Source organism: Falco punctatus (assembly GCF_963210335.1).
Source record: "Falco punctatus genome assembly, chromosome: 1".
Classification (NCBI taxonomy): domain Eukaryota; kingdom Metazoa; phylum Chordata; class Aves; order Falconiformes; family Falconidae; genus Falco; species Falco punctatus.
In genome coordinates, this window is record NC_137580.1 from 69,888,447 (window position 1) to 69,911,085 (window position 22,639).

The 22,639-nt window shown below is 41.4% G+C and overlaps 1 protein-coding gene and 2 long non-coding RNA genes across 3 annotated transcripts; 1 reads left to right on the forward strand and 2 right to left on the reverse strand.

The window, feature by feature from the left end:
* Nucleotides 1-84: 84 nt before the first annotated feature.
* CISD2 (CDGSH iron sulfur domain 2) lies at nt 85-8,686 on the reverse strand. The gene is made up of 3 exons (XM_080386649.1): nt 8,457-8,686; nt 1,549-1,760; nt 85-502 (listed from the first exon to the last, which is right to left on the reverse strand). Exons 1-3 carry the CDS (start codon nt 8,557-8,559, stop codon nt 413-415), a joined length of 405 nt encoding a protein of 134 aa, XP_080242775.1. The 5' UTR covers nt 8,560-8,686; the 3' UTR covers nt 85-412.
* Nucleotides 8,675-15,761, forward strand: LOC308063553. Its single transcript, XR_013927982.1, has 2 exons — nt 8,675-9,034; nt 14,742-15,761. It is a non-coding gene; the product is annotated as an uncharacterized lncRNA (long non-coding RNA).
* Nucleotides 15,762-19,140: 3,379 nt separating this feature from the next.
* LOC308063551 lies at nt 19,141-22,429 on the reverse strand. Its single transcript, XR_013927981.1, has 3 exons — nt 22,183-22,429; nt 19,391-19,586; nt 19,141-19,284 (listed from the first exon to the last, which is right to left on the reverse strand). It is a non-coding gene; the product is annotated as an uncharacterized lncRNA (long non-coding RNA).
* Between the last annotated feature and the right edge of the window lie 210 nt (nt 22,430-22,639).

The following is a 22,639-nucleotide window of genomic DNA, read 5'->3' on the forward strand; positions in this document are numbered from 1 at the left end:
TAAGTATATCACAAAGGATTAATTTATTATCTGCTTTCTTCCCACTTAAATGCACTTAAAAGAAAAAAAAAATCAACAGAAAGGTGTGCTTCTGTCACTTGGAAATAGTGACATTTTTATAATTGCATGTTCATACAAGAAAGGCTGAATTGTAGGAAGTCATTTTATGGTTGAAATAAACTACTTATTTACACAGATAGTTACAGTTTTACAAAGCAAACATAATTCTTCTCAGAATGAAGTATCGAAACAGTGACAGATTTAACACTGTCTAAATGCAGTTTATTCCAAAAAGAAATCTACATCAATCATTAGACTAAATCATACCAATCACAATAAAATGCTGTCCCTTGCAACTACAGCAGTATAAAAAGACATTTTATCAGTCATGATCTAGTGGATTAAGCATCTGCTATACTTCTTTCTTCTTGAGTATTAGTGGACCTACATTATCTCCTGTTAATTCATTGTGCTTGTTGTGGGAGCCATCACAGACAGGGAACTGGAAGAAAACGTACACAAGGAATTAGTAAATCTCTGTACAGCAACTGCATGGTGGTTTTTATATTTCCTCCTATGCCAAGAGCACTTCGATAACATTGCAAGTTCCTCCTGCTATGTACCGTTTCACCGTCAAACTCCTTGTCTCTTATCAGATACAAGACACATTACTAAAGAAAAAAAAACAACACTGCTAACAGGTAACTAAGTCTGTGAGGTCCCAAAATAGCTGTTCTTAGACACAAGGTTAGTGACAAAGCCTCTTCCATGAAAGAACAGCAACCAAAGGAGCCAGCGCAACCACAAATGGTTTAAGGTTTATTGCAGAACTAATAAAAGTGCTCTTCATAGATTTAATCACTTGCAACCAGGAAGTACTGTTTTAAGGAAAGATGAAATACTTTGCTGAAATTACTAGTCTGAAGTGAGAGTAGTTGAGAGGGTGTCTTAGGTCCAGGCCAGGGTTTTTTTGTTACAAACAGGAAAGCATTCAGTCCAGAGAAGTAAAAACAGAGCATAGTCTGGACATTCAAAAGAAATTGAGGGTAGATGAAAAACACTCATATACATCTAGTTGATTTGGAGGATATGGACTATCCAAACCAGTCATTCACTGGCTGCTCTGGACCAGATGAGGATATGCTCTCCCGCACCAACACAGGTTCAGCCTTACTTTCATTCTAATATGAGCAACTTTCTAAGCATTATTTTTGCAAAACAGAGTAGTTACCTTTAATTAGTTGCAATGTATTTCCAAATACTAAACAAGGCTTGCTTGGTTTTAATCTACTCACAAATGGTCGCTCTGTGTTTCTAGAAAAACCCTACTGTGTTTCTTACAAGTTTCTACAGTTTCATTCTGCATGTAGACAGGTTTACAGTGGAGAAGAAGAAAAAAAAAAAAGAACACGCCATTTTCAAAAACCAAGAACACATTTCACCTCCAGAGAAAAGCAACAGGTCAACATGTCACAATTCACCACTGAAGCACCGATAAAAATATGCAAGTTTTAATCTCTAATCCTGCAGTAGCACGAAGTGTCTTACCGTCTTAGAACGCCAACATCTGCAATAAGCTTTAGTGAGGCACAGATCTTCAATGTTTATTTCATTCACTACTTTTGGATTTTCCTTCTGGATCTTGAGGTTAATCAAGCTATCCTTTTGCTGTTTCTTCTTGGGGAGGAACGGACGAACAGCAAGGTAACCAAGCAGGGCCAGCACACCCAGGAAAGGCAACAACCGCAGCCATTCTGAAACTAAATACAGGTGGAATTGAAATTGCCTCTTGACACCACTACAGTACAGTGCAGCATCAACTACTCTCAGATGACTTGGGCTTAGGGTAGGGAATGAAGTTGCTCAGTCAGCAAGACCCTTGAGAGCAAACAAGACTCCGTGGGTAAAGAGCCAGATTAAAACCTGTGCTTTACTGTAGCAAAGATAAAAATTTGACTCCCAAGATTTAAATGAACTTTAATTTTGACACTCTAGAAGATGACTCAATGGAAAAGAAATAAATCCAAAACAAATAAAAGACATACTTAAATGACGAACCCTAAAATTACAGGGTTTTGCTCACCCAAGGTAAACCAGCACTGTACTAGTAAACTGAGCATGATTATATGCAGTTAGTATATTCAATACCAGTATCTTAACATTCTGTATATGAAGAACTATTCAGTATGGTTTATAATTCAATTTTTATTTCAGTTTTTTTAGCTTCTTTTTAATTTTGTTTCAAGTTTTATTAGAAACTTTTGGCAGAAATGACAGAGATTAGACAAGCACTAGCAAAACCTTCACCAATCTTGTTTATTTTTCAGAGCACTCTGCTCAGAGATCTGCAATCAGTTTTACAACACACAGAGAAAGACAAAAGTCCTGAGATAAGGTATGTCAAGCCACAGAAAACTGCTTTTTACCAAGCTGAGGAACTTCATTTAAGTACAGGTAAGAGATTCAAGTATGATAGATTTTCTAGATATGTTGCTGAAAGAAAACTTACTGGACTTTTTAAGAAATTCATCAGCACCTGGCATTAAGATCTATAGATATTGAAGATGGATCCACTTTCCCAGCAAAACATGCTGACAATACTCCAGTGTAATCAAGTACCATGGTGCAATAAAGGAGAGAGCATTTTTCTAAATTTTTAGAGAATACATTAGATCGAACACTCATACAGAAATGGAAGAGTTTAAAAACATTGTAAAATGAGAAACAGAAGTGCAATGATCTGAAGAACAAACAGCTGCACAAGCATTTTGTAAGACAAGACAATGTAATCAAGTCCCTCTTTTAAATTATTTAGGATCAGAACATAGCAAAATTCTGTTGTACAGGTGTAGGGTTTTTTAAGATTAAGACATACAAGAAAGGAAATGCAAGAGCAGACTAAGGGTGCTAGGTAGGTTGTACCTCTGAGAAGTTACATTATTCTGTATAGCTTGATTTTATTTGTAATAATAGAGCATGTGTTTGTGTTAATACTTTTCCAGTTAGAACACAGTGGCTTTTTCTTAATAATTTGAATCTTCTTGAAGTACACCATGTAATACTTTCTGGGACTAGTTTTATGTTCTTTGAGCTTTATATAGGCTTTGTCGTGAAAGCCACACTTACTGCATTTATCTGGGAATACACCACAACTAAAGGCACTGCAAGAACTTTCAGCAGTCTTTCCACACCTGCACTTGCAGCGGTCCCAGTGCACAACTGACAGAATTTGCTAGGAGTCACTACAATAGACTAATCTCTGTTGCTCTTTTCTCAGTCTCTCCAGCAAGCTGTAAGCCCTAAAATAATAACAATTAACACTGAGATACTTAAATGTTTTTGGTTACACAAAATACTGAGTTTCCTAGACAGTGGGGCCTGTTTGTCTTTTCTATCATTACTGTTCCATCAACAAGAATCCAAACGTACTTTCTGACCTTACATGAAGGACTGACTTGGAATGTCAGAGAGGAAAAACATTTGGTTAGTGAAACAAAAATTCTAAATTTAGTATCTAACTGTGGCAAAGAGGTGGATCTCTACAACGCTACTCAACTCCAAGACAGAACAGACATTCCAATAGGTGCACCACAACCAGAAGCTGGGAGCCTATCAAGTGTGTAATGAACACAGCTGGGATAATAGTGACATACAAAAAGGAAATGACTCACATCAGAATTAAATGTTGTTAAAAGAGACAGGCAACTAAACAGCAAGTGGCATCTTAATACAGCTTGAAACTCCCTGATACCTCACGATGGGAGACACATTTGGATAAGCCCACCAGGTTATAACAGGAACATAATAGCTGTATCCTTTGAGAAAGTAAATTAGAAACAAACAGGAATAGAAAGTACAAGGGTATTATTTATGATGGTTATTTTAAAATATTTTTATCATGCTAACTGCTGATGAAAAGTTCTGCCCTCACTAGCCAATGATTCCTTTACATACTTCTCATCTGGAAGCCTCTGGAAAGCTCCCGCAATGACACCAATGTGTACACGAATCATAAACTGACTTGTTATTGCCAAAAGACTGCCAGAAGCTCAGACTCTGAGACTGAAAAATCAACATGGCCATGTTCTAGGTCATGAGAGACAAGATACTGTCACAAATTAAAAAAGGCATGGATCTTTGGACTGGGTGGGCAGGAACGCAAGAAAAGCTTCATCCAAACTAATGCAGTATCTTCCTACAACTGTAAGCTGCTCTGTGTTTTTGAAGCCATTCATACCTTTCTGAAGCAGATGTAAGGCAATTCACAATACTGTTTTCACAGCTGATAACTCAAAATTCAGCAATTACATTGATTCTGGAGATTCTCTATCAGTTCTGCTGCATGGGAAGCGGCAGTCTTTGGAGCCAGAAATGGAGAGTAGAGTATCGAAGAGGTTAGTCTTCAAACTTGACTTGTGTTAGACAGAGACCAATCCCAAAGATAAGTCCTGGAAAGTATCAGGAACATCAATGAAACAGAAATGCCCAGAAAACTCCAAGAAGCTGAGGCCATGGACCACAGGCCACAGTTACATTTTCAAGGAGAAGTTGTTTTAACCCTTAGTCCAACAGTAACAAGTCCAAAAAATAATAAACACATACACTGAACAGAAGGGGACTGGCCAGCCACTGAGAGTCAAATCCAAGCAAGTGGTCCCTGTTTGTCTTTCACCAATTACTCCTTTGATATCTTTCACTTTATGTTTTAGCTATTTTCTGTGGAAATCACCCTATGCAGACCCAAAAGCAGCAGCTTATATTAACAGCTCAACTGCAAGCCAAAATTTTAACAAGTCTTAGCTACCTGTCAAAATGAAGATTGGAACTGTGATTGAATATTCTCTAAACTGATGAAAATCTTCAAGCAAATTCAAACGTCTTGCTCAACTACATTCTCTTCAGAACTAATAAGCAGTTCTATGCCGTCTTCTGTTGTTTGCTTGGATCTCTTAAGGGTGTTCTCATTACTACACAAACTAAACACAAAGGACTCCAACACACCACTTTAATATGTCTATTAGCTTATGAAGGTAGACAGGTGACAGTCCTTTCAGCAACATAGCACACTTTAAATAAATTTCAAGCCGAAGCTATGCGTAGGTTAGCAAGCCACTCTGCAGATGTCAAATTCATAGTTCAAATGGGTTCTAAAGACTGTTGTTACTGTGGTATCACCCTTCTTTCCCTCAGTACTGTAACTGATGATCCACAAAACTGTACTCTTCCTGCCCGGCAACTTGTTACATGCAAGTCCCTTTTAACATGTAGGCCAACTGTAAGAGAGCCCACACAGGACTGTGTCATTTTTATAGAAATAAGCCTGCACCTAGATTCTTACATAAACCTTGAAGTTCTGACCACATGGTATTTTGAGGTGAGTGTCTATGCTGTTTGAATGACATGTACCAGGATAAAAAGCAATGCTGGCATGAGACAACACTGTTCATTTCAGTGGACTTGGGAAGGGAAGGGTAAAGCAGCTATGACAAGAAACTGAAAGAGGCTTCCGAGCAGCAGCAGTGCGACAATTTAGATATCCACTTTCAAATCCAAGGTCAAACATTCTTCCCTTCCTCCCTCATTGCTTTTACATTCAGGAGTTTTTTACTGGGTGTTAACGGTCTTCCTCTCTCCAAGCAAGCAGTTCTCCATCGTGATTTGGTGAGGACACAACAGACAACAGGTGTGCCAACATTTTTTGGTCAGTACACTATACAATATCCTATACAAAAGGTCTGTTGTTTCTACAGCTAATGTACTACAGGAGCTGAAGTTGCATCTGCCTGGAAGGTTTATAGAAGCAATAAAAAAAGCTAACAAGCAAAGTACTGCGCTGTTCCAGATTTGGGTTCTGGCCTGCCTTTGCAAACAAGGTTTATGCTAGCAAGTGTTTTATAGTACCGATCCCCTAAGTTCAGTAGATGCCACCGAAGGACAAATACTAACACACGTTAATGTTTCAAGATCAGTATTATTTTCCACTTTCCAAAAAAATGCAAAGAAAAATGTTTGACACTTTTGGTATGTCATTTGCCAAAGAATATGCTCCTTTGTCATTTGTAGTAGCAGTAAACACAAAAAAGAATATTAATCTAATCTTCTCTATTGTCTAACCATTGTCTTTCAGCAATGGTAATTCAATAGATACGATCCTATAATTTGCTGCTGCAAAGTCACTACCAGAATGGGGAATCCCCTGCTCTTAGAGGCTTATGACTTTAGGACAGGACAGACGAAGACCACCACAACAATGCAGAAGAGGTGGCACTGGCTGAAACAATTTGGTTTTATCAGATTAAACTTTTGACTGGCAGCAGTTCTGAGCAGTCCTGAGTTGAGGGTAAGTACAAGACTCTTCAATGAGCAATGAGGTTTAAATGACTTTCAGTAATTTTTAAGCACTAAGAGAAGATAATTTTTTAATTTAGGTGCCTAGGATGTGGCGTCTTAGGATTTCCTTTTGAAAAGCCTCACCATGTTGCATTTACCCTATGCCATAACTTTAAGCACCTTATAGAGTTTTGCTGGTTTTCCCTTTGTTTTCATTCATATTCACCCTAAGAGGAAGATATATAAGCATGACAGCAGGTATTAGTCTAGTCTAGCTGACTGCTGAAAAAAAGAAAAGCGTAACAATGTTGCCTTTATAGCTATGTATTTTTAATTATATCTCTTTCCCCTTTTTAGAGTGTTTGGCACAAGACAGTGAAAGAAATCACCAAGAAACAGAGGCAGTGGATTTTTTCAGGTACGTAATTAAATCCTACCAGGTGTCAAAAGCAGTATCTGACTCAGTTCCTCCTTCTACCTTTGTTTAATATTTTTGGGACTGACATTTCACGTTTGGTCTCCACTTAAGGTTTCTCTTAAGGCTTCTTGCCCTCCCTCCAAATTCAAGGATGTACCTGTCAATGGGGCAAATAATGTGACAGCAAACCAGTTCTCCCACACTGATCATGCTATTAAAAAAAGAAAGTTCTGACCAGGGCTTTCAGAATAAATTATATTATGTACATAGTATATACATATATGTGTAGCGTATACACTGCTATGTAGCATGAATAAATACAGAGACTGCACAAATAATCCTGTTACAGAAATGTGTGTTTGGACAGGTGAAGCAAGAAGAGACTAAACTCTCTATCACTAAACTAACAAATTTTAAGTACAGCTTGCGGTTAAAAGGACAAAGTAGGAAACTGCCAAATGCTAGGAATATGAGAAGCTGCGCTGTTCTGTAGCTTATTGCATCCCCTTCCTCCCAACTTTTTAGCAGCTGAATTTGTCTATTTGGCAAATATCATTAACAGCATTTTGAGATAAGACAGTAGTTGTGGGAAAAGAATAGTTCCTTTAAAACAGGTTTCCATGTCATGGGAAAGACAATGGGGTTTTAAGTTTACATGCAGCATAAACATGCTGGAAAAAGAAGTACTCAAACCTGGGTTTAAATAAATTGTGCCTGTTCTAAATTAAATTATTTTCCAGCACTATTAAAGTCATATACAGCAGAAAGTCATACGCAGCAAGATCAATATATAAGGTTGATTCTACACTTTTTAAGACTTTTTCTGTTTCCAGAGAGTTTCTGTTAGAGCATTCCTCTTACTTATTATCACCAAACTAATCTTGTTATTTGACACTACTTGAGGTTCTGCCTGTATTATCCCAACCCAGCCTGAGCTCTGATAGTTCCAGTCGGCAAAGCACTGAAATGCAATGAACACCTAAAGAATTTGCTAGCATTTAGTTTTCTTTCTTGGTTGCTCTGTGATAGGGCTATGATTAATGAAAAAGCACTTTCACTCCTGCACCCAGAAAATGCTTATGAAAGTTATTAACTAAAATAATATACTATTATTTATAATATAACTAAGCAATAAGCATAACTAAAATACCCTAACTTTGTGTATGGACGAGGCACCCAGAAACAGATTCTATTTTTGTTTTAATCAGTACAGACTCTTTCCCTAACCCTTCAAGCAGATGAAAAGGCAGTGGTTTAGGCCTTCAGCTAAAATCCCATTTTCTTCAAGTGCACGGCCGCCGACTTGCGGGTACTTGCTCAGAGAAGTTTTAAGCACAGAGCAAGCGAGCCGAGGAGCCCGGTTCGTTTTACCCTACGGCTACACTTGGCTCTGACCGTTACCATCTACCTCACTGAGCATCTTCGACGTCTTGTCGGGTAACTTCCCCGCTGAAGCGGTTTAACGGCGATCCACGTTTGCGGCCCGCCCCGTCTGTAACGCGTAACTTGTTTGGCCCGGCCGGGACAAAGCCGGCGGTGCCTGCGGCGAGAAGCAGCAGCAGCAGCCCGACACGGCCGGGCCCGGGGGCTGCGCCGCAGCCCAGGCAGGCGCCAACGGCCCGGCCGGCCCCGCCGCACCCCTCACGCCCCCGCGGCGCCGGAGGGGCGGCAGGGCGGGAAGGGGGTACGGGCCCCCGGCCCCCCCTACCTGTGAGGCGGATGAAGCCGCCGACGCTCTCGGGCAGCGGCAGGCGCTTGAGGTACGCGGGCAGCTGAACCTTGACGATGCGGGCCAGGCTCTCCAGCACCATGGCGGCGGCCCTCGGGGCTGGCGGGGGCGGGGGGGGGGGGGGGGGGGGAGCGCTCCGCGGCCACCAACTGCCCCCGCCGCGGCCACCCGCGCGCTTCCCCGGGCTGCTCCCGCCGCGCACGCGCTGCGGGGCGGGGCGGGGCGCCGCATGCGCGCAGAGGCACGGCCCACTCCCCGCGCTCGGGCCGCGCTGCCTGCGGGCGCCGCGTGGGGGCGCTGCCGGCGGCTACGGCGCGGAGGGGGCGGTGGCGCGCGTGGAGCCCGGCGGGCCCCGGGGCCGGTGGGCGCGGGCGCCGCGGCCGTTAACAGCCGGGAAGGCGCCTCCTCGGTCAGCCGCTCTCCTGAGGCGAGGGGGGCAACGCCCGGCCTGCGGGTCTGTGGTGTGGCCTGCGGGTCTGTGGTGTGGCCTGCGGGTCTGTGGTGCAGTCCGGCCGCTCGCTTGGGCCTCACTTCGCCTCACGCAGGCCTCCTCGAAGGTACAGCTAGGGCGGTGAGGGAGTGGGGCTGTAATAACGGGTGGGGTATGATTTACAGGCTGTATATTACTTGTCGTCACCCTGTGTTGAAGTTGTGTTTCATGTCGACGGTCTTTAAAAATATTAAAGTAAAAGACTGCAGATTTTTCTTCATGTGAATGAAGTTTTTCATATGGTGTCGTAACTCTTCAGAGGTGGGATAACGTGAGTGCTGGGAGGTTTAATATTACAAGGAGAGGCCAGTCTGCCTCGTGTTTGGCAATAGTATATGCGAAGAAGCTCAACTTCTGAGCATGTTAATTAATTTTATGTCAAAGAAACTGGTCATTTTGGCATAGAAAATTGCCCCTGTATAGCTGGTGAAAAAATGGGAAGTATGCAGCCATTCTGGGTCAATTTAGACAATCCAGCTAGACCTGAAAACTTGTGCATTAGTCTCTTGGTCACGAGTCCAGTGCCATTTGGTTTGAGATGCTTTGCTACTGTGAGTGAATCTATCGAATGCTAATAGTATATAGCATAGAGCACAAGCATCTTCAGGAGAGCTGAAACAGTGCAATTCGTCTAGAAAACATATCTCCTTCCTTATGTGATCTTGACTGGAGTACAGTTCTCTCACTTCTTTCATTGTATGGAAACCACATCGTATGTGTGCTTTTTCTGCCAGCCTAGAATTGGTAATTGAGAATTTTGGCGGTAAGTTAATAGGGTTCGGCAAAGCAATGAAAGAGTAATTATAGGTGTTTCTTGAGTCACATGAACCCACTGGTCTGTCTTTGGCTGAATCTACTCGGCAGTCATGTTTGCCTCGTATTGACTAGGATATGCAAACCCAGTACTAGATCTCTCTCACTAGTTTGCTTGAATGATCAGTTTAGGACAATCTTAACCAAAAGTTAAAATCACGATAAAGAACTAAGGCAAAAAAACAAATACTGGAATCTAGGTTTAAGACAAACAAATCCAGCTTGTTTGTGCTTCTGGCCTGAATATTACTATTCTGCCTGTGACCCTGCATTAACATTTCCTGATGAATCATCATCTTTAGCTAGTGAGAATATTCCTGTGATCTCAGAGTATTTTAGTTCCCTACCTCAGCTAAGTTTATCCTTGTAATGACTACGTCTGATGTCTTAATATGATTCCTTCTTGTGTAGGCAAATGTCTGCTATTAGACATGATAATGAAAGAGAAAAATGCTTGATTATTCTGTAAAGATTACACATCAGATGTCATGATGTAACCTTGTTTGTGAAACTTCGTGAGGGAAGAATACATAAGGCTGAAGATAAATAAGGTAAATCCTCCAGCGCTAAATCGAACAGCTTCACATTGAGGTTGAGAGCCTCTGTCCTTCCCTCCTCCCTTTCTTCTGTTCTTCCAGTCTTCTCTGGATGCTAGCTGTGATACTGGGAGCACAGCTGACATTTCATTGAAGCTGCTGAGCCCCACTGTGCTGCCTTTGATCAGTGCTCCACTCGGCACAGTTAGACAATCTGCACATGTTGCAGAGAGGAGCCATTCTCACTGCGCCTCGCCTGTCTGCACAGGTATCAGTTCACATGAGTCACAAATGGTTTCGGTATATGAAAGGCTGAAGTCATAGATTACGGAAAAACTGTAAAGAAAATGAAGGCTGTCTGAGATTCTTGACTGGAGGGAAGGCAAATTATAGTCTATAGAAATCCACTTCGAACTGGAGCTCAGGAGATGTATGTTCACTCTCCAACTTGACTGCAGACTTCCTCTTTGACTTAAGAGGAGAAACGTAAGCTGCAGGCTTGCTCAGTTTTGCAGAAAGGAACAGCATTTTATACAGTAGTCCATCTTCAGGGACCACGTTATGAGGTCAGCACTTAAGTCTAGTCAACATCAGGAGGTTTACTAGGCAGTTGTGACATCTTCCTTCAATTACACACATTTAACACCCTATGTGGACATTCTTACTCCACAGGCAGATTGCTTCTTCAGGATTTTATCAGGATCCTTTTCAGCTTTGCCTCAAATCTGAGTATTGTTGGGTATCTGGAAAGTTTTCTGGCTTTCTTGAGGGGGCATAATATGCATCAATTCATTCTTGCATATTTAGCTTCAGTTTGTGAACTGTTAAAAAGTAGAGATTGCCTCTGCTTACGTGTTTCATGTTGAATTTGGCCACTGAAACTCTGGTATTGGGTAGGATATGCAGGAGTTGCTGAAATAAAAATAACAGCACAAAAAGCCCAAGCATAGACACTTGAATAGAACCTGGGTCACTGATACCAAAATATGATTATTGCTTTCAGCAGTAAGTATCCTCTGTCACTGGGATTTTTTTATTTAGCAAGAACTTTACAGATAAGATAGAGCATGGAGCCCCCATGAAGAGATCTACATAGTTAGTGCTAGCTCAGGTCTTTTACATGGAATTCCCAAAACACAGCCCAAAAGAGAACCAGCCCAATTAACTTACTATGCAGGCTTTGATGAGAATGGTAGAAAAGTTTGATGCAGATCACATTTGGCAGAATTTATTCTGCTAAGCATAATATCACTACAATATAGCTGCATTGGTCTGCTCACAGTAGAAATAAGAGTTGCCTTCAGCATCTGCAAGCTGGTTGGTCCTGGTCCAACAGAGGGAACATAGGTGAAAAGAAGCTAGTTGTGTTCATCTTTTTACCTTCCAAAATTGCTTGATTTCCCTGTCCCTTTAATTCAGCTGTAAAATGAGATAGTACTTACCAGTCTGTCTAGAACCCTAAGATTTGAAAAGGAAAAGAACATTTATAAATTATATTTATTTATTTTATTTTACCAAGTAAGAATAAAAGATAAAAGGTTCTGAGGTAGCAGACACACAGTCCTTCCATCTCTAAAACAAGCCTAAGCAGCATAGTAATTTGTTGAACACTCTTTCACGGTAATGAGCTTTTCTATCAACAGAATGTGTTGTGGTGTTAAAACCATTTTCTTGGAGTGGGCATTGCCATTTTCCATACTGACTGCCTGGAATAATCTCTGCAGCAGGCAAAAGTACCATTGTCAACTAAAACTGCCCTGTCACCAAAGGGCTGGCTTCTGTGATAAGCAGACACAAGCCTCTGTCTAGGAGGAAGCTAGATCTCTCCCTTTCTATTCGAATCATTTCACAATGGAGTTTGATTAGCTGCTGTTCCTGCTGTATGCAAAGATCTCTCCCACTTCCCCAAAAGCAAGAAAAATCATTACACTTCAGAAGTGCTGTAGAAACTGATTGATTTCATACAATGTCTCCACCAGTTAGTTATGGAGCACTATCAACACCCAACTATTAAATAATTGGATCTCAAAAAATAAGGAGACTGGCTGAAAAACATAAACCACAAAACCATATCTGTAAGGTTACTTTACTCATTTTATGCTTATGAACATTGCAAGTAAGTTGCAGTTGCATTGCATGCAGGTTAAGTTTTAATTTCTTGGTTTTGCATCTAGAGGCTTAATTAATTGCCTTTAGAAGAAAGCTGAGTGTCATGCTTTCACTTGACTCTGAGACCTGGCATCTTAAGTGGCTTCTGCTGGTGTTTATTGAAAATATCTACTATTCTGTGGTGGGCAAAGTGTTTGAGAGAAAAGTGACCTAAGATAACAAATCACATTTATAATAGAATCAGTAGGGTAATTTTGTGATAGCAGAATTTTCATTATTATAAAATTACTGCTTAAAGGAGTATGATATTACTTTCCAATCTAACTAATGTCCAAGAATTTTACAAGGTAACTTATGTTTTGAAAGCAAGCGCTATTGTAATTGCCTAAGTAACTGCAGTGTCCTACTAATAGCCTGCATTATTGTTGAATTTTAAAATTCCCTGTGGCTTAGGATGCTGTTTATTGCTGCAGATTGTAGCAAATTAATATGTGAAAAGAATGAAAACAGGAATGTAAAGAAAAATTCCAAGATTTCTAAGAATTGGATCAAGTTCCAACATGACAACTTTGTGCGTGAGTGAACAGAGTAGCAGACTCCGTTTTGATTTATGCAAGAAAAATACTGTGATTTGATCTCTCAGCCACAGGTTTAACATTTTAATTTCTTCTTCTGACTGCTACTGCTGGGGAGTGGGAAATGTTACCCATGAGTTGGATATGAAACAAAGCTGAAGAAAAGCCCAACTCAAGAAAGAATAGGTGTATTCAGTGCTAACTTCCTAGCTATCCCCAAAAGAAGGTCAATTGCTTTCTACATTGTATGTTGTTTCCAGAGTGGGACTGCAACGGTTAGCACTGGTCCATAGCAGTGATTTCTGCAGCTACTATAATATCTGCAGAAATTACACAAGATGAAACTATGAATATCCACTCTATTACACTGTTAGTGATTTCAACTGCCTTTATTTAAAACATAGAAAGTAACAAGTTATATGATGTGAAACTATTGTAAGTAATATCAGTCAAGCAAAACTAATGATGCAGAATTTCACAGTAAACATAATATTGCAATGAGTTTTAAATTTTGACCCATTACATGAATCATCCGGTCTTTCAGTCCCCATTAGGTAGCTGATCTGGTATGTGCTGCTCATGAGGATCCAGACTGATCGCTGGTCATGTACAGACTTGCACAGTTTTGGAACTTTATTGGCTTCTAATGAGTTGCTAATTCACAATGGTTTTACTCAGATCAGAACAAGTATCCTTAGGATTCACTAATATGTTCATTCATATAAGACTAGATACATTACTGATTTGTGCAGGTTCTGCCTGGTTTGTTGTAATAAACCAGGCTGCAAAATCCCCAGATTGTCCCCTGGGAGGAAGCTGCAGTGATAGAGAACAGATACATCCTTCCCTACGCTAAAGGACCTACAGAGGACAAAGCCAACAATCTGGGAAGTACATGCTGCTAAATGAATAGTCACAAAGTAAAGCCACTGTCAAAACACTACAAGCTGCTGTCTTATGACGGCAATTCCAGGGAACAGAAGCTATACAGATGTCAATGTATTTTCAGTAGGGGACCACTCACCATTCCCTTTTAAACTGCGTTGATCTTTGCTGTCAGTGAAGACTCTATATCCTTGACCAGGCAACTAGAGGTAATTTTTTTCCCTTAGCGCTTTACTCCCTTGGAGTAATAGCTGTCACTGAAAGAGGCTTCCTTTATTTTGAAAGGCAAAGGTGAGATGCCACAAGACTAATTCCTGTGACGTAATGTGCATTTGTTGGCAGTGGCTAATTATAGCACAGGAAAAACTACCAGCTTCCCCTGCTGAGGACAGAGTACATGATCTCTGCAATATGACTGCACTCTGCTCTTAAGTTCTTCCTGTGTCATGATGCCCACTGACACTGCAGTAAAACAGCAGTTTATCATTCCTGTCTAGGCTGCTGTGTAGCAACAGCTCTGTGGAAATTTCTGAGCCTCTCTCCCCTTTTCAAAGTTAGCCAGGTCTGGCATTGACAGTAACCCATACTCCTTCTCTGTCATCTCACAAGAATAAAGAGAAGGAGAAAAAAACAAAAACAAAAAACAACAAAAAAAAAAAAACCCACCCAAAACAAAACACTATGCCTCTTCAGTTTCAGACAACAAATACATGTATAATGGATGGAGATGAAAGCAGGGGAAAAGTGGCTATCTTGATTCCAAGGCAATGACAGAATAGTACTACAGCAGGTAAATAAGATTAATACAGCCTCTTTTATGCCTTAGTAATGCTTTCTCTTTTCTATTTTTTTCCAGGCAGTTCCTGTCCTCTGGCCCGCAGGTCAGCTATAACACAGCACACCTCCAGATCTAGGTAGTTGGCTATTATCTAGAAGATTTGTAAGTTACTTCCTCACTTACTTTTCAAGATATTGCCAGAATTTTATATAAATTCTGTACTTCAGTACAGAAAGCTGTAAGGTCTGTGAAACTGATTTTTTCAAAAATGTATTTTTTTTTCCTTTGAATCAGCAGAGAAAGCAACCAACACAAAAAGTAGGATACAAAAATATCACCTCAAGTTTACAAAACTTACTTTACAGAAAATGTAAGCCTAATGACTGTGAAAGGAAAAAATTACATGAAAAATAAATACATGATAATTAAGGGGCATTCACCTTTAACAACATGCTAGAAGAATGCTTTTGGAAACTATGAAAAGGTTCTAGTGACCCTTCTTTGCAGAGCAGAAAGTCTTTTATTGAAAATTAGTCTTGTCATAGGTGTCTATAGTTAATTTATTAATATGCTTGAGTACGTTATAAACTGCTTCCCCAAGAGGAATGAAAATGTTTTTTTACACTTTTTTGTGAGTTATTTTCACAGCTTCAGGGACAGAAATGTTATATTTATTCAGAAAACAGGTACGGTAGAAATGGATGCTGCACATAGACCCTCAAATTGCCTGTCCAATATGATTTGACAGCATCAAATATCCTGAATGATGTAAGGGTAAGTGTATCGTTTAGTCTCCAGGTACCTGAGTCTTCCATGCCTAATTGCAGCAGTGTATGTTTTTCTAATATGGGAGCTAAACAGAGATCATAAAATCATTTAACATAGGCCACCAAATAGTCAGGAAGGACTAAGAAATTATCTTTTTCACTATTAACTTGAATTTAAATCGCTATGACTGAGAAAATAAGTATCTTGGATCACACTACCAACTCGAGCAAGTATTTTTCAGTGGGTTTTTTTTTTTTAGGATGATGTCCCATTATCCAAAGCAAAAAAAAAAAAATATTGCAGCCCTCGTTGTCTTTATAAAAAAAATAACATCTATTGCTTGTAAATCTGACAGGTCTATGTAATATTTCTTGAAAGGCTGAAAAGTATGCTTTATCTTGAAGAATAAAAGCTGCTGGGAGTACAGAAGCTAGGTTTCCTTTGCTTTATAATTTGCGAAATTTTCAACAGCTTGCCAACACAACCATGCTTCACGACTACTGTGTGTGTCAGAAATACTGCCCTGATCCATCCCCCTAACCATAATGATGAACAGTGTAATAACTGGCTAAATTCAGTATTGGTTATTTAGAGTCATCAAAACTATTTCTGGAATTACAATATGACAGCAACAAGAATAATATTCCTTCCTTCTAAGAGATATGTTTGGCTGTAATTACCTGTATATTTGAGGTCTAAACAAGCTCTTAGACATCTTATGGTCAATTGGGACATACCAAAAACTGAAAAGATCAGCTACATCTTTAGAGGTGAGACTGAGGACAAAAAGAAAAGTGGAATAACTCCTAGTAGGCTAGTTAAATCCACTGTCTAAATTCACAGCATATACTCCTGTCAGTTCAAAGACAAACAAAACAAACAAAAAAATCCCTGAAGTATTTCTGTGGACTTCCTTATTTACTTAAGTCATTATTTTAACTTAGGTCAATACCGCCTCAAACAGTTAAAACACTGCAATCTACAAGACTACGTAATAATTTCCCCAGGAAACAGCATTATTTTGTATAAAACAGAATGGGGGGAAATGGAGAGAACGTTCTACAAGGAAGAACAGCCTCTAAATGAAGAGTGACAGAAAGTCAACCTGCTACCTCTGCTGAAGTGTAATATTTATTTAGCTACAAATATGTGAATGATTCACCAGCAGGACTGCCTCAGAAGAAGGGGGAATGGCCAAGAAAGTTAGTTTGCTGCAGGTCATTTAGGAAGTCAGTGGTACTATGGCTCCTAACTCAGAGAGGGTCCCTGCTCCAGATCTTGCGGAAACACCAGCTGGTCTCTGTGGGGAAACCTAAGATAAGAGGCGGTTATACGTCAGTATAAAGTACGCTATCAGTGTCCTGATTAGCTCAGGCTAACTAATTTCCTGTAACTCTAATCAAACAATGAAAATGATACTCAGCATGTAGCAAGCCAGGAGAATGGAAGCGTACACTTGAAATCAATCAATGCAGCATGTTGAGAAGTCTGACTAGGGATGCTGTGAAATATGTTAGCTAGCCTGTTTGAATAATTAATTTTAATCCATAACATTTTATCTAGATTAGCAACTTTTATAGTGTATTAGGTACACTGGTCAAATCATCTGTTAAACACACCTCAAAGGTTATGGCTTACTTAGTACATTTGCATCCCGGAACAAGCACTGGAGGAGCAATCGAATTAGGATGGTCCAAATCGGACTAGTAATCAATTATGTCAAAGTAATAAAAATAGACATATCTTGAAAGAGCTTCAGACAGTCCTTTGATGTCTCCTGTAGTAAACACAACAGACCAAATTAAGTACTGCTGAAAACTGCTGTACGAGCTTGGTCATTTTTGGTCACAGTGTTAACTCCTACAGACTTAGCGTGCAGGCTGAAGACAGCCTGAGGGGTCAAAAAACAGGTATAACAAGGAAAAGCAACTACTTCCAAAGGGATGGGGTAAAGTAGGTCACCACTAAACACCTTTTTGAAGAAATCTCCAACTGATGTTCCCTGCCCTACTGAAACTGATAAAAGTCTGATTTGCTCCAGAGAGGGGGTTTCATCTGCTGAATTCTGCCTGTTACCTTTTTTTAGCAACTATGACTAATTGCTTGGCCCTTCACACCCCTATTTTAAGATGCTGTTTTGCCATGTATATTTACATTATCTATGTTTATTCAGGAATGTAAAGAATTAATATGAAAGAAGAAAACAAAGGTAGTTATTAACTGCATGACAAAAAAACTTTTCATTTTTCAAAATTGGCATCGTAATTATGCCGTGCATGTGCTCATCTTGACTTTTATGCTTCAACATCCGTAGGGCTGAATCAGTACTGAAAATGAACATTCTTGTTGACACAAACTGCTGCTGACTTGAAAGGAGTATCTCCTGTAGATCAAATGGTAGTTTTGCTGGGAAAAAATGAATACTCTTTATGAATACTAATACATAGTCTGTAGCAATTTTCAGAGATTTTTGTTGTTGAGGTCTGCAAAAAAAACAATGAATTTTATGTTGTTAAAACTTTCTTCTTTTAAAGTAGCTCTTATTTTCTGTAAGGATTTCAAGAGAAAAGAAAAATATTCATTAACTGAAAAAGTGCTAAACAATGAAGCGCTAAACAAAATCCTGAAGACTGGAAAATTTTGTGGGGAACTTTGGTCTGTTGATCTCAGTGTGAGTTACTGCAGTATTTTATATTCTGTGAATCCCACAAGACCTTTGCAAGTCATGAAACTTTAGCATGCCGTTATTCAAAAAAGCATTCTAGCTTTTCACTGGGACTCATACGTGGACTTAAACATTAGATCTTACAACTCCCTGACTAGACCTGCAACAAATTAAAATGGCTTAATGCAGGGACTCGGTGTTTTGCCCGATGACCTAGCAGTGAGACAAAAAGCACTACTATACAAAATAAATGTGGAATAGCTTGGAAATTGTTTCAGTGAGAATGGCAGAGAAGCTGTTGAAGAAACAATGGGAGATGAAAAATTGCCACGTTGGAATATTAAGACAAAAAGTTACCTTTTGTCTCATATTCCTTAGAAAGCTATCTGGTGCTTAACGTGTTGACCTTGGGCTAGACTCCAGCTGCTAAAGGGTTTTGCTACCTCTTCTTCCTAACAGAAGGAGACATAATGGTCCCAGATGTAACAGCCAGGGAAACAGCACACAGTACAAAGGCTGTAACTATGACCTTGCAATCCTTCTTGAAAGGGGGAAGCCCCCAGCTACACAGGAAGGGCTGCTGGTCTTTGGTATTTAAAACGCGGATCAGGTGGAACCCAATGACATCCCCAAACCTGTTTTTCTTCCATTGTCACATAATGGCACCTGGATTGGCAAATTCAGCCTTTTTGTTTGTTGTGTTAAAAAAAGCTAATGGAAAATCTTATTATATCAGCTTTCTTCTGTGATCTTATTCCTTGTGGTCTCCACTGAATCAAAAGGGTTCCCAATAAGGTGAGTTTTGCTCAGATTAAAAGAGAGATTTGACTACAAGCTTGGTTTATGATAATTAAAGGAAAAACAAGTTGGACAGGATGCTGAAGAGAAAATTGAGACCTGGTAATACATGCAAACAGGGAGAAGCAGCTGTTGTTGTTCATCTTAGCGCTTTGTCTTCCAGCAGCAGAAGCTGTTGTGTTTTGTCTCCTCCAAACAGGAGCTAATAATGACCTACTGGATGGACTAATAAGAAGGATGTCTTGCTTTTGCTGAAGTAATTTTTTTATTTTGTAAGAATGAAGATCTTTTTGGAAATATTTTGTGTCATGTTTCCCCTCCTTCCTCTCAGATACATGAAACATACTGTATGGAATGCTGCTTGGTGTCCAGGGTGCTTGGTTGCTCCACCTGTTTTAAAGACAGGTAGAATAGCATGCTCAAAATTTTAAAATGGCTCATCTCAGGCAAGCGGAAGTGAAAACCTGACATTGATGTGCAAGCAAACCACACTAACCTTTAAACGAAGGCTGGGCTGCTTTGCCCTTAAGTCCCCTCTATGCTGAGGGGAAGGGAAGTGCTCTAACAATATATCAAGGCAATCTCCATTCATGCTTGCTCCCCAACCACCACAAAGCAGCTGAAATGGACTGGCAAATTCAGCCTTCGGACATCACTGACCACTTGGCTGCACAGGGTCCTGTAATGCCGTACTGGAAAAAGCAAACAACATTGAAAGATGGAGTTAAGTGAGCTGGTCTGTTCTCAGTATTTTTGTGCAAACTGTTTGTTACCGTGCCACATCTACTGAGCTATTTTGCATAATAAACCTCTGAAGATCTAACCAAACTCCACTACTGTGTGAGGATTAGACATGGTAATACCTCTCTTCAGCCACTTCTGAGGATTAGCTTCAAAAATGAAATTACAATGAAGCAAACCCAAATAGACTGGGTAGTTCCACAATAAGTTGGAACACCCATATTCAGTAACTATCATCTGTGCTTCTTGCATTTTATATTACTCTGAGGTGTCAGTGCGAGTAGCGATAGAGCACACCTGCTGCATATGGTAAATGTGAGAAACTCTTTGTGTATGTCACATTGATATATTAAGGTTACAAGGCCTTACTTGCCTGAGAATACCTACTGAAGTAAAAACTATTTCTAAATGCTGAGAGGAAAATACATGATTTTTGTCTCACAATTGAGGGTGAGAAGCATAATGTTCTCCAAACAGGACTGTGTGTTGTGACTTGCAGAAATGACCACAGAACTGTGCCTGTGCATCTTGGTTTTCATTCCAACACAAGTCATTATTTGTTACTCTTTTTCTCAAGTGTATTTAAAGGTATTTAAATAGACAGATTTGGTTTTTTTTTAAAAAAAAAAAAAAAAAGACCAGTGAGTGTAATAAAGTGTTTGTCTAAACAGGTATACTAAAACAAAATATGCAAACCTGTTTCTGAGCAATGGCTAGAAACAAGAGCTATCCAATACGTTTCAAATTCTATTTGGGGTCAAATGCTAATAGATATATTGATTTTAACACGTGACCATTGAAAGGCACACAAACAAAACTTTATTTACCAGATTAACAATTCCTGTTGTCTTAAATTAGCAGGGAAAATTACATGCTAACAACTGTATGTTTGTGCTGTTCTTCATTCCTTTCATAAGGTAGTAAAATGCGAATCGCAAGCCAGATCAAAATAGAATCACATTAGAGGATATTAATCTCAAATAATAATGTAAAATTTAGAACTGGAATACTGTTAAGTGCCTAAATCTCCTGAGATGACAAACCGTAATGACAAAGTTCAAGAAGTTTGTAAGCAATTGACAGAGGAAGATGTCTGTGAAAGACATGCTGGCAGTTCGGAGCAGTTTAATAGCATCTGTAATCCAGAGCAGACAAGGAACAGCACAGTGTTTTTCAGCAATATTCTTAAGATGATAAAAACATGAATGAAATAGTTTGGGACTACACCTCTTGAATATGCTGTTCAGTATAATTAAAATAAGCAGAAAAGGAAGCCTACGCAATGAAGTTTCTGGGAATGGTTTTGGTGGTCACAGAAAGATAACTGGGCTTTACAAGTACAAGGCATTTTTTTCTCTCTAGCCTGCACATGACAGGAACACTAAAAAACTGTGACAGTTCTGTAGTACTATTTAGCAACAACAAAAAAAAATAATAGTGCATTGCAAGAAAAAAAGCGCACTGCTCTCCTAATTCACTGTTGGCTGTTCTCAAGATTCATACTGAACAAGTTGTTACACAATCAGGTCTTCTGAATACGCTGCCTTCTCCAGACAAATAATAATTAGTATCCTAGATAGCAGGAAAACTAACAGTAGTGCAGTAAAGGCACTATAATGAATGCAAACTCAGTTCAGTGCAATGGATTTAGCTAATTACACATCCATACTCCCTGGACAGCAAATGCCGTGTTTATTAATACGATCTATCCTCATTACAACAGAAGGGCAATCTAGCAGTCCTTCTCTGCTTGTTATTTCACAGCAGCAGAATAGAGGTCTTTCCCCACGTACACAACTATGCATAAATCTACAGAATTTATTACTATGAAGAAAAGGAGCCCAGCCCAGAACTATTTGTTGACCTGTGCTGCACAAAATCAAAAGCCCCCAGGGAGCTGCAAGTGTCACCGAAGGTATCACGGCGAACTAAGTAATTACTTGACGAACCCGGCCCTTGTGCTGACGGGCCGTGTTACCGTACCTTCGCTTTGGTGGTGGTTTTTCCCTATACTGACAAACGCGGAGCGGTTCACTGGTATGTGCCCCCAAAACCGTTTCCAGGCCTGTCACTCTCACACCGGGCCTGCGCCCCCCGTCGGTGCCGCTCCTCTCCCGGGCAGGCGCGGGCCGTTAGCTGTACCGGCAGCACCGCAGCTACTTCGACAGGGGCGAACCCCTTCGCTGCAGGGCTCCCGCCGAGGCCCTCCCGCGCTCCGCGCCCCACTGCGGCACGGGGTGTCAGCGGCTGGCGTTATTCCGAGGCGGAAGAACACCGGAACGTCGCTCGCTACCGCGCCGCTGCCCGAACGCTGCCCGCCGCGCAGGCACGGGCAAGGGAACCGGGGGCGGGAAGGGGCCCCGACGCCGAGCGCAGGGGCAGGCGATGCCCGGCCCCCTGCGCGGCCCGGCGGGGGGGAAGTGGGGGGGGGAAGCGTCATGCCGCCCTCCCGTCCCGGTGGCATGGCCGGGGCTGACAGACAGCTGACCGGGGCGGGTGCCTGTGTATTAACGTGCGGAGGGATACCGCGCCGTCGCGTCAGCGTACAAATGTAGATCCGGCCGCTACCGCCATTTCGCGGGAGGGCGGCGGCGGCGGCGGCGGGGTGGGGTGGGGGCTTGTCAGCGGGGCGCGCCGCTAGGCCCCAGCGGAGCCTCCGGGCCGCCCTGCTCGGGCGGCGGCAGGGAGCAGTACAGCGGCGCTGCGGGCGGCCCCAGAGCCTTCCTTCCCCCGCGCCGCCGCCGTCACCGGCTCCCACCGCCCGCGAGACCGTCCTCCGCCTCTGGCGGGGCCGGGACACAGGACACGGCGGCCGCGCGTGCGCTTGCCCCGCCCCTTCCCCCTCGTCCCCCCCGGGGGGCCGCTAGCGGCGGCGCCGCGTCTCGCCCCGCCCCTCCCCGCTAGCTCCGCCTCCCGCCCTCCCGCGGCGTCTGGGCCTGGCGGGCGGCGGCGGCAGTGCTGGGCTCTCTCGCCCTGTCTCCCGGGCGGACGGCGCCTCTCGCAT

Excerpts from the sequence above, each read along its gene's own strand:
- CISD2 (XM_080386649.1), bottom strand. The coding sequence starts at position 8,559 with ATGGTGCTGGAGAGCCTGGCCCGCATCGTCAAGGTTCAGCTGCCCGCG. Across the intron at positions 1,761-8,456 it reads CGGCTTCATCCGCCTCACAG|TTTCAGAATGGCTGCGGTTG; the intron begins GTAGGGGGGGCC and ends ACCTGTATTTAG. Across the intron at positions 503-1,548 it reads GATGTTGGCGTTCTAAGACG|TTCCCTGTCTGTGATGGCTC; the intron begins GTAAGACACTTC and ends GTTTTCTTCCAG.